The sequence below is a fragment of the Monodon monoceros genome, unplaced genomic scaffold (assembly GCF_005190385.1).
Source record: "Monodon monoceros isolate NGI ecotype Baffin Bay Population unplaced genomic scaffold, NGI_Narwhal_1 Super_Scaffold_18, whole genome shotgun sequence".
Classification (NCBI taxonomy): Eukaryota; Metazoa; Chordata; class Mammalia; order Artiodactyla; family Monodontidae; genus Monodon; species Monodon monoceros.
In genome coordinates, this window is record NW_021703774.1 from 115,579,290 (window position 1) to 115,592,957 (window position 13,668).

Here is a 13,668-nt window from a genome sequence, read left to right on the forward strand (position 1 = left end):
AGGCCGGCATGACATTGCAACAGCGTGAGGTGTGCCATGTGTTCTCCCGGAAAAGGTGTCCCTGGATCACGGAACCCTGGCAGTGGTGGGCTGCACAGGCTCCCGGGAGGGGAGGTGTGGATAGTGACCTGTGCTCGCACACAGGCTTCTTGGTGGCTGCAGCAGCAGCCTTAGCATTTCAGCCCGTCTTGGTGTCCGCGCTAATAGCCGCGGCTCGTGCCCATCTCTGTAGCTCGTTTAGGCGGTGCTCTGAATCTCCTCTCCTCGCACACCCCGGAATAATGGTCTCTTGCCTCTTAGGCAGGTCCAGACTTTTTCCCAGACTCCCTCTCGGCTAGCTGTGGCGCACTAGCCCCCTTCAGGCTGTGTTCACTCAGCCAACCCCAGTCCTCTTCCTGGGATCCGACCGAAGCCCGAGCCTCAGCTCTCAGCCCCCGCCCACACCAGCGGGTGAGCAAACAAGCCTCTCAGGCTAGTGGGTGCTGGTCGGCACTGATGCTCTGTGCGGGAATCTCTCTGCTTTGTCCTCTGCACCCCTGTTGCTGCACTCTCCTCCATGGCTCCGAAGCTTCCCCCGCCCCGCCACCCCCGTCTCCACCAGTGAAGGGGCTTCCTAGTGTATGGAAACCTTTCCTCCTTCACAGCTCCCTCCCAGAGGTGCAGGTCCCATCCCTGTTCTTTTGTCTCTGTTTCTTCTTTTTTCTTTTGCCCCACCCAGGTACGTGGGGAGTTTCTTGCCTTTTGGAAAGTCTGAGGTCTTCTGCAAGCATTCAGGGGGTGTTCTGTAGGAGTTGTTCCACATGTAGATGTATTTCTGATGTATTTGTGGGGAGGAAGGCAATCTCCACGTCTCACTCCTCCACCATCTTCAAGTTCCTCCCCGGGTTCAAATCTTGATTTCATCATTAACTGATGTTCTTACATACAATAAATAAGACTACCAGTACTTACTCTATAGTATTGTGTGGATTGAATTAATTAATACATGTAGAGCACTTAGGATAGTGCCTAGAACAAAGAAAGCAGCTATTTATTAATATTTTAATATAGTAGTAGTTCAATTACTACTATTTGTTGAGAAGTTCACACTGCAAAACATATCATAAGTGCTAGAAATCTAAAGGTTTCCAACACAGAAATTTACTACTTTTATGGATATTACATTCTAGTGAGGCAGTAAAGAAAGACAATAAACAAACACATACATGGTATAATGTTGGGCACTGCTAAGACGAAGAAAAAAAGTGGGAATACTATATAGAATGTTGGAGGTGTTTTTTTACACAGGGTAATCAAGGGTACATTCTTTAGTGAAATGAATGAGCAAGTGGATATCTAGGGGGAAGAGTAAAGTTAAAAACAACAACAAAAGGTCACTGTGGATGACAGATGACCATTTTAAGGACTTTGGATTTTAATTTGAGTGTGATGAAAAGATATGAAAGAATTTTGAGCATAAAATGGTTAAGTAACAGGGAGATATAAGTATATTTCTTTCTAAGTATATCTTATTTCAGTCTTAAGTCCCCAATAACATTTTCCCTCATCCATTTTCCCCTCAAGAAAAGTTACTGCTAACTAGCAATAATAATCAATACAAATGGGAGTTATTCTCAACGGATTTTTTTCATATCATCCCAAACCACTCCAACTTCACCTGGATGGAGGGTTTTAACTAGACAAAGGAGTAGGCAGTTATTGCCATTAAGAGATTCTACCATCCCGTAATTTGTTATCAATGTTCCTAGTTCTACTCATTGGTTAAAAAAAGTACCATTCTCTGTTTTTGGCAGCTTTCTTTAGCCACATCAAGTTAAGCACTGTGAGGATAAGTAGTGACATAGTGTTCTCTTAAAGAGAGAAGTGATAATAACAACAATAATAAACATGGTAGTGAATAGGAGAGCTGTGATTAGAGTACTACACTCTATAATGTCTCTTAAAACAAAACAAAACAAAATCTATTCTTTCTTTTTGGAAATAACAGACCAAAGCTATATATAAATCAGCCCTTTAGTGTTACCTTTGTTTAGCCTAGAAAAGTAGTAAGCAAAAACAAAGATTTTTCTACACTTAACACTAAGAGCCATGAGGAAAAAATATCAACTTCAGAGTCTGTAAGAAGTGGAACATAAAAGATTCCATATTGAGTTGAAAATAGCCAGAAGAGTTATCATCAGATACTTGGTGGGGAGGACCTGGAAATTATGTTATCCGTTTACAATTAAACTAAACTAATATTTAGTAATAAATATACATTCCACTAATCTGTATACATATAGTTCTGGCAACATAAATGAGCTAATGTAGAGTCTCTTTTTGGTGACAAACACAAAGAAATACTTGATTTAAAAACAGCTCTTAGAATGCTGAAACCTCTGGACTACCTGATAAAAGTACAAAAACCAATTCCCCTGGATGCTTCCACAATGCATTGAAGGAAAATAATACCTGCTGCAGATAAACTTACAAGCAAAAATTAAGAGAGGAAATAACTGGTCATGACAGAGAGAACACATGCAACAGACCAAAAAAATAATCACCCTAATAACTTGAGATAACAGAAAAATATCAGAAAGTGACTATAACTTAAGTATTATATAATTAAGGAGATAAAAGGAGAATAAGAAGCTATGTTAAAAAAACAGGCTACCATAAAAGAAAGGGTGGAGATGAAAAAGAACCAAACATAAATTCTAGAAATGAAAAAAGTCATTAAATGGACTAAGTAGCAGATTAGACACAGGGTAAGAAAAACTGAAAAGCAAATCTGAGAAAATTATCTAGAATACAGCAAAGATAAATTAGAAAATTGAGGTTAAGAGATACAGAGCAGTACTAATCCAAGTTTGATCTGTGGATCACTGCCAGTCCACAAATTGTTACTGGACTAGTTCATGATACAGAAAGTGAGAGTAAGCATTTGCAACAATTTGATATTATTGTGACATTCTTATATTTTACAAGAATAATTGTTCACAATTGATTGGAAATTAAAAACAATCTTTCACCACAGATAGTTTGAGAACCACTGACACACAGAGGTAGAAATAGGGAGTGTTCACTGTACAACCTATAGTTAACAGGAGTTACAGGAGAGAATATAGACAATGGGGGAGCATCAACATTTGAAAAGATAAGATTAAAAATTTCCTGGGAATTCCCTGACGGTCCAGTGGTTAGGACTCTGAGCTTTCACTGCCCCAAGGGCCTGGGTTCAATCCCTGGTTGGGGAACTAAGATCCTATAGGCCGTGTGGTGCAGCCGAAAAATAATAATAATAAAAAAATAATAAATAGTACTAAAATTATTTGATACTCAAGAAGACATGAGAAGTAACATGAATTAAGAGCATGAAATGGAATCCTGGACCTATGACTTCTAAATTGTGTGTCCTTGGAGAAATTATTTATTCTCTCTGAGTTGCTGTTTCCTGATCTTTAACAGAAATTATAGTACTACCAAAACAAGAGTGTAATGGGGGAAATGCATAATATATTTTAAATGTGTAGCACAGTGTCAGGTATACCACAGGCACTCAAATATTAGCTGTTCTTTTTCTTCTTAATTAACAGAATCCCCAAAGTGGACAGTAGTTAGTAGCAGAGTCTAAAGAAAATCTATTCTTAAAACCCACCCTAGGGATTTCCCTGGTGGCGCAGTGGTTAACACTCCACGCTCCCAATACAGGGGGCCTGGGTTGGATCCCTGGTCTGGGAACTAGATCCCACATGCATGCCGCAACTAAGAGTTCGCATGCCACAACTAAGGAGCCCACCTGCCGCAACTAAGGAGCCCGCCTGCCAGAATGAAGACCTGGCACAACCAAATAAATAAATAAATATTTTAAATAAATAAATAAACAAATAAATAAATTAAAACCCACCCTGACAGTTCACATTATCTTCTTGATACCAAAGCAGAAATAAATTATTTTGTACTTAAAAGATAATTTTCAAATATTTAGATGAAAATGAATGTCTTTACATTTGAACAAAGCAAGTACAGTATTAAAATTACCTCTACAAGCAGCTTTCCAAAAGTTTTCCTCTCCAGGGCATACTTGGTAGCTTCATCCAAAGCTCTTTGTGCTAGTCCCACAGCACCAGCTGCTACCTAGTATTTTAACATTTTACAAAGCAAAAGTTCATGTTGTCTTTAAAACACACGTATAATGGCTATTTGCCTAAAATCTAAGTTAAGGATTATACAAAGAGAAGCTGACCTATACCTTAAGGCAATAAAGGGTGGGGGAGATAACAAGCATTTAAATTTATATTATTTATGAATTAAAGGTTAATGGAAGGCATTTGTAAGGCACAGGATCATAGCCTAGAGATAAGTCATTCTTTCTGTTTAACAAGGGAAAACTTCTCGGGGGAAATACTCCTAATGAGTGAGGGAAGAGGAATGAGTACACATCAGCAGGAATGATTAAGTGTGAAATGCTTCTTTGTAAATCGAACAGCTATAGTAATTCTGTATTTACTAAAATAACTTCTGTAACAGCAAGAGTGTTGAAGAATTCTAAAACAAACAAAAAACAATATCCCTCCATCCTTATAAAAGAAGCAGATATTAAAAAAGAAATACAGACCAAGAATACAGTGTCAAAATAAAACTACTCAGTGTAATAAATGAAAAATCCTATAAAAGTTATTAAGTCATATTACTTACTAGAGGTCTGGTTTTATCAAAAGCTCCCATTGCAATTTTGAAACCAGCTCCCTCACCAATTAAAACATTTTCCTTAGGTATTCTCACATCTTCAAAGACAATTCCTCTTGTATCTGAACATCGCTGGCCCATATTTAATTCCTAATAAGGAAAACAATATATATTAAGGAACATTTTTTGAGCTAGCATGTATTCTTGCTTTAACCACTGTTTTATGACTTTTCTGCAATTGTCTTAAACAGAGGTGGACAAACTATGGCCTGCAATGCCTGTTTTGTAAAGATAGCTTTATTGGACTACAGTTGTTACTGAGTCCAAGCACTCTGCTCGCCGCACGACAGGCCAATGAATCAGAGACAAGGTGTTGGTAGGAATGTAAATTGGTGCAGCCACTATAGAAAACAGTATGGAGGTTCCTCAAAAAACAAAAAAATAGGGTTACCATATGATCCAGCAATTCCACTCCTGGGCATATACCCAGAAAAAACTATAATTCGAAAAGATACATGCACCCCTATGTTAAGAGCAGCACTATTCACAATAGCCAAGACATGGAAACAACCTAAATGTCCATTGACAGATGAATGGATAAAGATGTGTGTGTGTGTGTGTGTGTGTGAGTGTGTGTATTATATATACATATATGTAATACACACACACACAATGGAATATTACTCAGCCATAAAAAGAATGAAATAATGCCACTTTCAGTAACATGGATGGACCTAGAGATTATCATAATAAGTGAAGTAAGTCAGAAACAGAAAGGCAAATATGATATCACTTATATGTGGAATCTAAAATATATGACAAATGAACATATCTACAAAAGAGAAACAGATTCACAGACATAGAGAACAAACCTGTGGTTGCCAAGGAAGGGGTGGAGGTGGGGGAGGGAAGGACTGGGAGTTTGGGATTAGCAGATGCAAACTCATATATATATATATATATATATATATATATATGATGGATAAACAACAAGGTCCTACTGTATAGCACAGGGAACTATATTCAATATCCTGTGATAAAACATAATGGAAAAGAATATGAAAAAGAATATATATATGTATAACTGAATCACCTTTCTATATAGCAGAAATTAACACATTATAAATCAACTACACTTCAATAAAATATATATATGAAAAAAGAAATTGCCAAGGTAGCTATATCCCCTCAACATTTCATTTAAAAATTTTTCAAACCAACAGAAGAACTGCAAGAGTACTAAAATGAATACCTCATCTTCACCTAGATTTGCCAATTTTGGCACATTTTCTTTATTTCTGTGTTTTGTGGGTGTGTATAACTATTAGCATTATTTGCTGAATTATTTGAGAGGAAGTTGCAGATACCATGACCCATCTTAACAATTTAATCTCGTTTTTAATAAGCAGCGTGAGAAGCAGGGGCAATGGGAACATAGAGCTGTAAACAAATTCTTTAATTTACTTGATTTAATATTAATAATCTGCTTCCAGGCTTGAAAAAATAGTGACAGTAATATATAGTTTGACTGAGAAAAAAACCAACATCTCTTTGTCTTTATAAGTTGATAAACTCTAGTACCTTAGACCCTCACTCAGACATAATGAGAAAACACTGTTTACGAAAACAGTTTTACTCTATCCTGTTTCCCAGACTCATCCCAAACACCAGAACATTTAAAACCAAAATGCTTCCTGGACTCATCTCAAGCCATATAATTTCTAAAACACAAAACATTTTGAAAAACATCAGATTTCACAAATTTGTAAAATTCCGATAATTTCAAAAAAGACTTAAGGAGATTTAAATATATACAATATAACTATCTCTCTCACTAGAAAATTAGATCCTCAAGGGCAGGATCTAATTTTTTCTGTTTTGATCAATACAGTATCCTCAATACCTTGAATAATGCCTAGCATACAGTATGAACTCGATAATAAATATTTATTGAATCAGAGATTTTTTTTTAAAGTTAGAATATGGGAAAAAGGAAAGTGAGACTAGACATAGCAAGATAAAATCAGAAATCGGTTTACTATGTAATAAAATATAATCTGTCAGGACCTTAACGTTTTCTAGAGACGGCCATAAATTTGGCCCTGAGTTTTCTAGCCACCATCCCTAAAAAGGAAAAACAAATAAAACATGAATAAAAACAAACTAATTGCTTGGAAGAAGCACAACCATTCTTAGTACTTCTATTTTGTCATATACAATAATCTCATTATATTTTTATTTGTAAAGTGCAGTCTACCTTTAATATCTATCTTAAAAGAAAGTATAGAATAATACAGTGTAGGAAACTGCACTAGGCAAGTTTCTAGGACATGTTAGCACTGATCTCAACTCTGCCTCTTAAGTATGTAACCTTGAGTAAATCATTTCACTTGGATTTCAGTTTCAGTGTTCAGCAAACAGACCATAAAAAATGTGTAGGGTATCTTCCACTTTTAACATTCTACGGCCTAAAGGGGAAAGTACCCCTCTTACATACATTAGCAACATGCTTCCATTTTGAAGAGGCTTTGGTACAAAAGAGAGATTCTCATGGCTTTTAATAAAACATAAAAATACATATGATTGGTTTAGAAGTTTGCATAACTTGGTCAACTCAAAGTAGCCTTTCCAGTTCAGGTTATGTCACCCTTAGTCTAATATCTGACAAGATAATCGGAACCTTTACCCATTTGGAAGAAAATTCATGTAACTCTTAATTAACTTCCATAATCCCTCCTTTGCCTTAGATATAGACATCATTTAGTCATTAATAGGTTTTCTTTTTTACAAATTCACTTTGAAAAAAAAGAGTTTTACATTTGTAAAACTGCATCTCCTCTTCCTTTTCTCAGAGTTATAATCTTAAATCATGCTTCTTTAGCTCTCACTAGGACTACTTTAATGACTTCATTTCTTTCCTTCTTTGATTTACTAAATTTTAAACTCTTTTCTCTTTAATCTACTTTAAATGCTACTGCTTAATTATATCCACACATTCAGATTACTATGCTCTTGTTTCTCTTTTTTTAAAATATATTATTTTCATTTTTGGCTGTGTTGGGTCTTCATTGCTGCACGCAGACTTTCTCTAGTTGTAGCGAGCAGGGGCCACTCTTCGTTGCGGTGCATAGGCTTCTCATTGTGGTGGCTTCTCTTGCTGCGCAGCATGGGCTCTAGGCGCACTGGCTTCAGTAGGTGCAGCACATGGGCTCAGTAGTTGTAGCACGCGGGCCCTAGAGCATGTGGGCTCAGTAGTTCCAGCGCGTGGGCTCTAGAGCGCAGGATCAGTAGTTGTGGCACACGGGCTTAGTTGCTCCGTGGCACGTGGGATCTTCCTGGACCAGGGATCAAACCCGTGTCTCCTGCATTGGCAGGTGGATTCTTAAGCACTGCGCCACCAGGGAAGTTCCCCATATTACTATCCTTTTCAAATATGTTAAATTACCTTTTCTTGTTCAAATAAAATTTTTCTTGCCTTCTCACATTCAAGGCTCTTTGCCATTTCTAAACTTTCTCAGGAACAGCTTTTTATCTTAGTGTTGTATGAACTTGGGTAATCAACTTATGTCACATTGTTTTAATCCATAAAATGGGCATAATGCTACTTATCCTACATGAAAGGTTGCTGTGAGCAAAGAAAAAGAATGGCGAAGTGTTCTGAAATATCTAAAACTCTATTACTGGGCAGGCCATACAAATGATAGTTTGATTTCTGTTTCATTATCCCTCACAGCTGTTATTGGCATTCTCCATAGACTGGCACCAAGAATGGCTACTCTTTCAAATAATTACTTGACACAACTATTCTCAACTTAAAAATCTTTAACAAGGACTATTTCACCCAATAATATCAAAAGCAGATTTATTTTTATTGCAACTTAATACAACCAAAATGTTTTCAATAACGGAAACTGAAATTAGTAATTTTGAAATTTATAGTTAATATTGGAGGCCTTAATCACTGATAAATACACACTTTACCTTTCTTCCAATCTGTACTCCTGGGGTGTCTGCTTCCACAATAAATCCAGTAAAGGCTTTACTAGCAGGAGCCTTAGGATCCAGATCAGAACGAGCCAATAAAAAATACCTAATACACATATACATACATGATGATAGATAATAGTATCAGCAGATAACATATGGTGACTCCCATCTCAGTTAATCCTCCCAACAATCCCAATTATTATTACTCCCATTTTATAGATGAAGAAATGAAGAATCAGAGAGGTTTAAAAGTTCACCCAGGCCACATACTTACAACACGGCAGAGCTAGTATTTCACCCCACACTTACTTCTTAACTAATATGGTATCTAACTTCTTTGTAGTTTGATTGACAAGTAAAAATTCCTTGTATCAAGATGACATAAAATAAAGTATGTATGTGTTGGAACTGTCACTTTTTCTTTCCCAAAACTAGTATAAGTATTTAAGGGACAAGTTATCTGGAAAAGGAGGATAAATGGGGCTGCCTGTGAAAAGAAATGAGATAGTGACCCCTATGTTCTGACTACTGTCCTCTTCATGCAGCAAAATCAGAGTTTGTGTTACAGCTGAATTATGAATATCTCCTGGGTTTTCTCTCCAGAAGAATTCTTCCCAGGAAGATTTAAAAATAAAACATGAGGAAAAAAGGCAAAACATCCAAATATCCATGTAACCCATGTTCTAAATAGCCTGGTATAGGAGAATTTTTTTTTTAATTTCTTAAACAACTAATTTATTTTCTATGCTTAAAACTAATAAACTGGGCTTCTCTGGTGGCACAGTGGTTGAGAGTCCGTCTGCCGATGCAGGGGACACAGGTTCGTGCCCCGGTCCGGGAGGATCCCACATGCCTCTGAGCGGCTGGGCCTGTGAGCCATGGCGGCTGGGCCTGTGCGTCCAGAGCCTGTGCTCCGCAACGGGAGAGGCCACACAGTGAGAGGCCCGCGTACCGGAAAAAAAAAAAACAAAAACAAAAAAACGAATAAACTATCATCTACTCTACAGTTTCACTTAATAGTTTAAAAAATAGTAAAAATTGTTTTATAGTTTCATATATTACCTAATTTGTCTTACTACATGATGCGCTGTACTTAATTCTTAAAATTGTGAAAGCTTCTACTTGCATTGTTGGATTTCCCTCAACTTGTTACATTTTAATCGTTCCTTCACTTTTTTATTACTTGTGATATTATGATAACTTACTTAAAGATAATGATATAGCACTCCATAATACTGGACACTCATAAAGTGATTGACATATTTAAAATAAACAGTAAACTCACTCTCAGGAATAATGCTTTTCCTGCCAAAAAATAGCACCGAAGAGCACACATATATAATCAGAATTTTTGCAGACAAGGAAAGATAGCCCATTTTTAGTTCATTATACCAATCACCAGGTCCTTCTTCTATATACTTGTAGTGATGAGTAAATACATTTTTCCCATGACCACTTAACACACACTAGATAGAACTGTTGTTGAAATTCTTGTGTTTATGTTGAGCTATACTTTACATTTTTCTCACTTTAACACATTTATTCTAAACTGACTTTTGAAGCAAACATACAAGCCTACTCTTCCATGTATGAGACATTATTTTAAAAATTTTTAAATTCTTCCTACACAACCAAATCTAATTCCTTTACTCTTCATAGGACATGTTTTCTGTGCTCACCCTAATGAAGGACATTTACTTGCTTCTGAATTTATTTCATTTTGTCAATGCATGTCTTAAAAAGTGTTGCCCAGAACTGTTACCATTTTTTTCCTACTTGTTTGATGCTATACTTCTATTACTTCAGCAAGAAATTACATTTGCTTCTTAAAGGCAGATACATCACACTGTTGATTCCTATAGAACCTTTCTTCATCTTTTTTCCACAAATAATGCTATCAAATATGTTTTCCTTCAACATTTTATATTAATACAAAGGATTTTATGATCCTTTGTTGAACTTCATGTCATTATTTTTGGACCTATATATTTGGACCTTTTAGATTTTATTAAAGTAAAATTCTGTCCTCTCTAAACTTATTGCTCAGAAGCAGAGAAATGTGCTATACCAATGGCTTTCCTTTTTCCTCAGAATCTTAGGGGAATGGTTCCAAGGAGATCCTGGTATGGGCTAGGGAGAGTGGGGGTAGTAAGCCAAGTAGAGGGAACTCTAGCTTTCCTAATCAGATTCAACCAGAGCAGGTGTTTTTGTTTTATTTTATTTTACAAATTAAACTTCTGATACAATTTGAAGAAATAGTTCAGAGCTTAAGAATAGTTTGTGAAAATCACTGAACTATTTATAATCCTTTATGGACCCTCCAGTTCCATGAATAAAACTTGTCTTAATTGTGGTAGTTTAATAATAAAGGAAGGAGAGAGGGGGAGATTCTGAATATAAAGCATTTAAGAATCAATATAGAGAGGTTTTAAACAACATACCAATTAGCTTTTCCTCCATTGGTTATCCACATCTTCTGACCATTAATAATATACTCATCTCCTTTTTTTTCTGCTTTGGTCTTTATAGCAGCTACATCAGAGCCTGCTCCAGGTTCTGTTACACAGTAGGCCTTGAATATATGGAAACAAGAGAAAATAATTATATGTTAATTATTAAATTATGAACATTTAGAACCAGGAGGGTATTTTATTTTTTAAGTCAGTATTTTAAATACTTTAAAATACTTAACAATAAAATGTTCTTACAGAATCAAACTACTCAAATGTAAAAACATTTAATATGTAATTTAAAACTAGATGTAGGATACCAATAAACCATATCAAAAATTACAATGTTAGGTATCTTCAACAAAGTTAAATAAATTTCACACGAACTCATTCATCCAAACATTTATTGAGTAGTATCTACCATTTACCAGGTTATGAAGGAGGTGATGGAAAAGCCAGAGATGAAAGACATCCTGTCTTCAAGATTTTTACAATGTAGCAGTGGAGATGAATATTATATTGTAATTATATATCTAAGTATTAAAGTCACACACAATGGGCTTAAGAAACTATCTTAGCTTTAGGGTGTCAGAAAGCTTCCCAGAGGTGATGTTTAAATTAGGTCTCAAAAAGGAAAAGGAATTCTTAGGGGGTAAGGAAAAGGGGGAATGTGTATTCCAGGAAGAAGTAATACATATGCAATGATGCCGAGATAAGAAGCAGGGTTACTCAGTGTTTGTGATACAAAAGTACCAGATTCTATGCATTCTGTGCATGTAAGGGAATGGTAGAAATTAGTCTGGAAAGAAAAGAAGGGAACAGATGACAAAGAACACTTTATATTACACTAAGAAGTTAAATTTTTATCTGGTGGAAAAAGGGAAGCCTCTTAAGGCTCTTCAACAGATGTGTGACAAAATGTAAGCAGAATGGATAAAGGGAGTGGTGGAAGGCAAGCAATGGGTAGCTGAAGTTCATTCAAGTTTACTGAGTGACAGGTACTGAGAATACAAGGCCTAAAGACACAAGCTCCTTACCCTTAAGGTACTTATAGTCCAAAGAGAGAAACCTTAACAGTTAATTTTAATTCAAAGTAGTAAGGGTACATAGGGACATTAGAAATGACCACTTAGACCTGTAGGGGGTGGGAGGTGATGAGTGGTAAGGAAGATGAAAAGAAGAATAATAAGTAATACTCGTTGAAGGAGATAAGTCTTGAAGGACAAATAAGTGAGGCAAGCAGATCTAGGCATGGAAGAATGAAACAGCAGTTGTACAAGGCAAAGTACTAGCAGTTCAGTACTAGAATGTAAAGTATGAAACTGAAAGCCATGAAAACAGGCTAAAAAGGCAGGCAGGGACCTGGTCCTGGAGGCTGAGGTGTATGCCATGCTAAGGAGAGCAGACTTTTATGCATTCAACAAAAGTTTATCAAACACTTGCTATTGTGCCACAGAACCTGGGCTTCAGGGAAATCCAGAGCAGCCTAGTGCGCAAAAGTGAGGAATATACATGCATTTTTCTGAGGATGTCAGATTCTAAAACGGGTTCACAAACTAAAAAAAATATATTAGATACCACTGCTATTGATGAAATGGAAACACAGTGTTTTTGTAAATGCAGGAAAGTGACAGATTTACATTTTAGATAGTTTATTATTACAGAAGTATAAAGGACAGATTTAAGGGGAGATAATAATAATAACTTTTTACTATCTTCCAGGTGCTGTTCTGAGTACTTGACTCATTTAAACCTCACAATAATCCTTATGACACAAGTACTAGGTATCTACATTTTATAAATAAGGAAACTGAGACAGTGAGGTTAAGTAATTTTCCCAAGTTCACAGATCTAGTAAGTGGCATAAATACCTACATAAGACTGGAGTTAGGGACACAAATTATGCAAGAAAGAAAGCTTAAACTAAGAAGCAAGATAAGGCAAGAAGATAAGATGAAGTTTAGAATTGTGGTGTGAAATCCACAGGACACAATGACTGAATAGGATGTTGGGGAGCTAAAGAGGATGTTATGATGACTCAATTTTTTAGTTTAGGAAGCTTCCAATTAGGGATAATCTCTAAGAGAAGCAGTACTATAGAGTGGGAAGAAAATAATTTGGTTTGGGACACACTTCGCTTAAGATATTTGAGTCTAGGGCTTCCCTGGTGGCGCAGTGGTTGAGAATCTGCCTGCCAATGCAGGGGACATAGGTTCGAGCCCTGGTCTGGGAAGATCCCACATGCCGTGGAGCAACAAGGGCCGTGAGCCACACTACTGAGCCTGCGCGTCTGGAGCCTGTGCTCTGCAACGAGAGGCCGCGACAGTGAGAGACCTACACACCGCGATGAAGAGTGGCCCCCACTCACCGCAACTAGAGGAAGCCCTCGCATAGAAACGAAGACCCAACACAGCCAAAAATAAGTAAATTAAATAAATAAATAAATAAAAACACAAGTTGAAAAAAAAACATATTTGAGTCTAGCTAGGAAGAAATGTCTAATAGATAAGTTCATATAGGAGGGTAAAGGTCAGGGGAGAGATAAGGGCTGGAACTGGAGACT

The 13,668-nt window shown here is 36.6% G+C and overlaps 1 protein-coding gene across 3 annotated transcripts in view; it reads right to left on the bottom strand.

Moving 5' to 3' along the window:
• The window catches only part of ACADM (acyl-CoA dehydrogenase medium chain), a 48,638-nt gene that overhangs the window by 14,509 nt on the left and 20,461 nt on the right, over nucleotides 1–13,668 (bottom strand). For all 3 annotated transcript variants that reach the window (XM_029229343.1, XM_029229344.1, XM_029229345.1), the window contains 4 exons: nucleotides 11,097–11,227; nucleotides 8,650–8,758; nucleotides 4,678–4,818; nucleotides 4,021–4,116 (listed from right to left, as the gene is read on the bottom strand). In XM_029229343.1, the coding sequence (XP_029085176.1) occupies nucleotides 4,021–4,116; nucleotides 4,678–4,818; nucleotides 8,650–8,758; nucleotides 11,097–11,227 (477 nt within the window). The remainder of the gene's footprint in view (nucleotides 1–4,020; nucleotides 4,117–4,677; nucleotides 4,819–8,649; nucleotides 8,759–11,096; nucleotides 11,228–13,668) is intronic.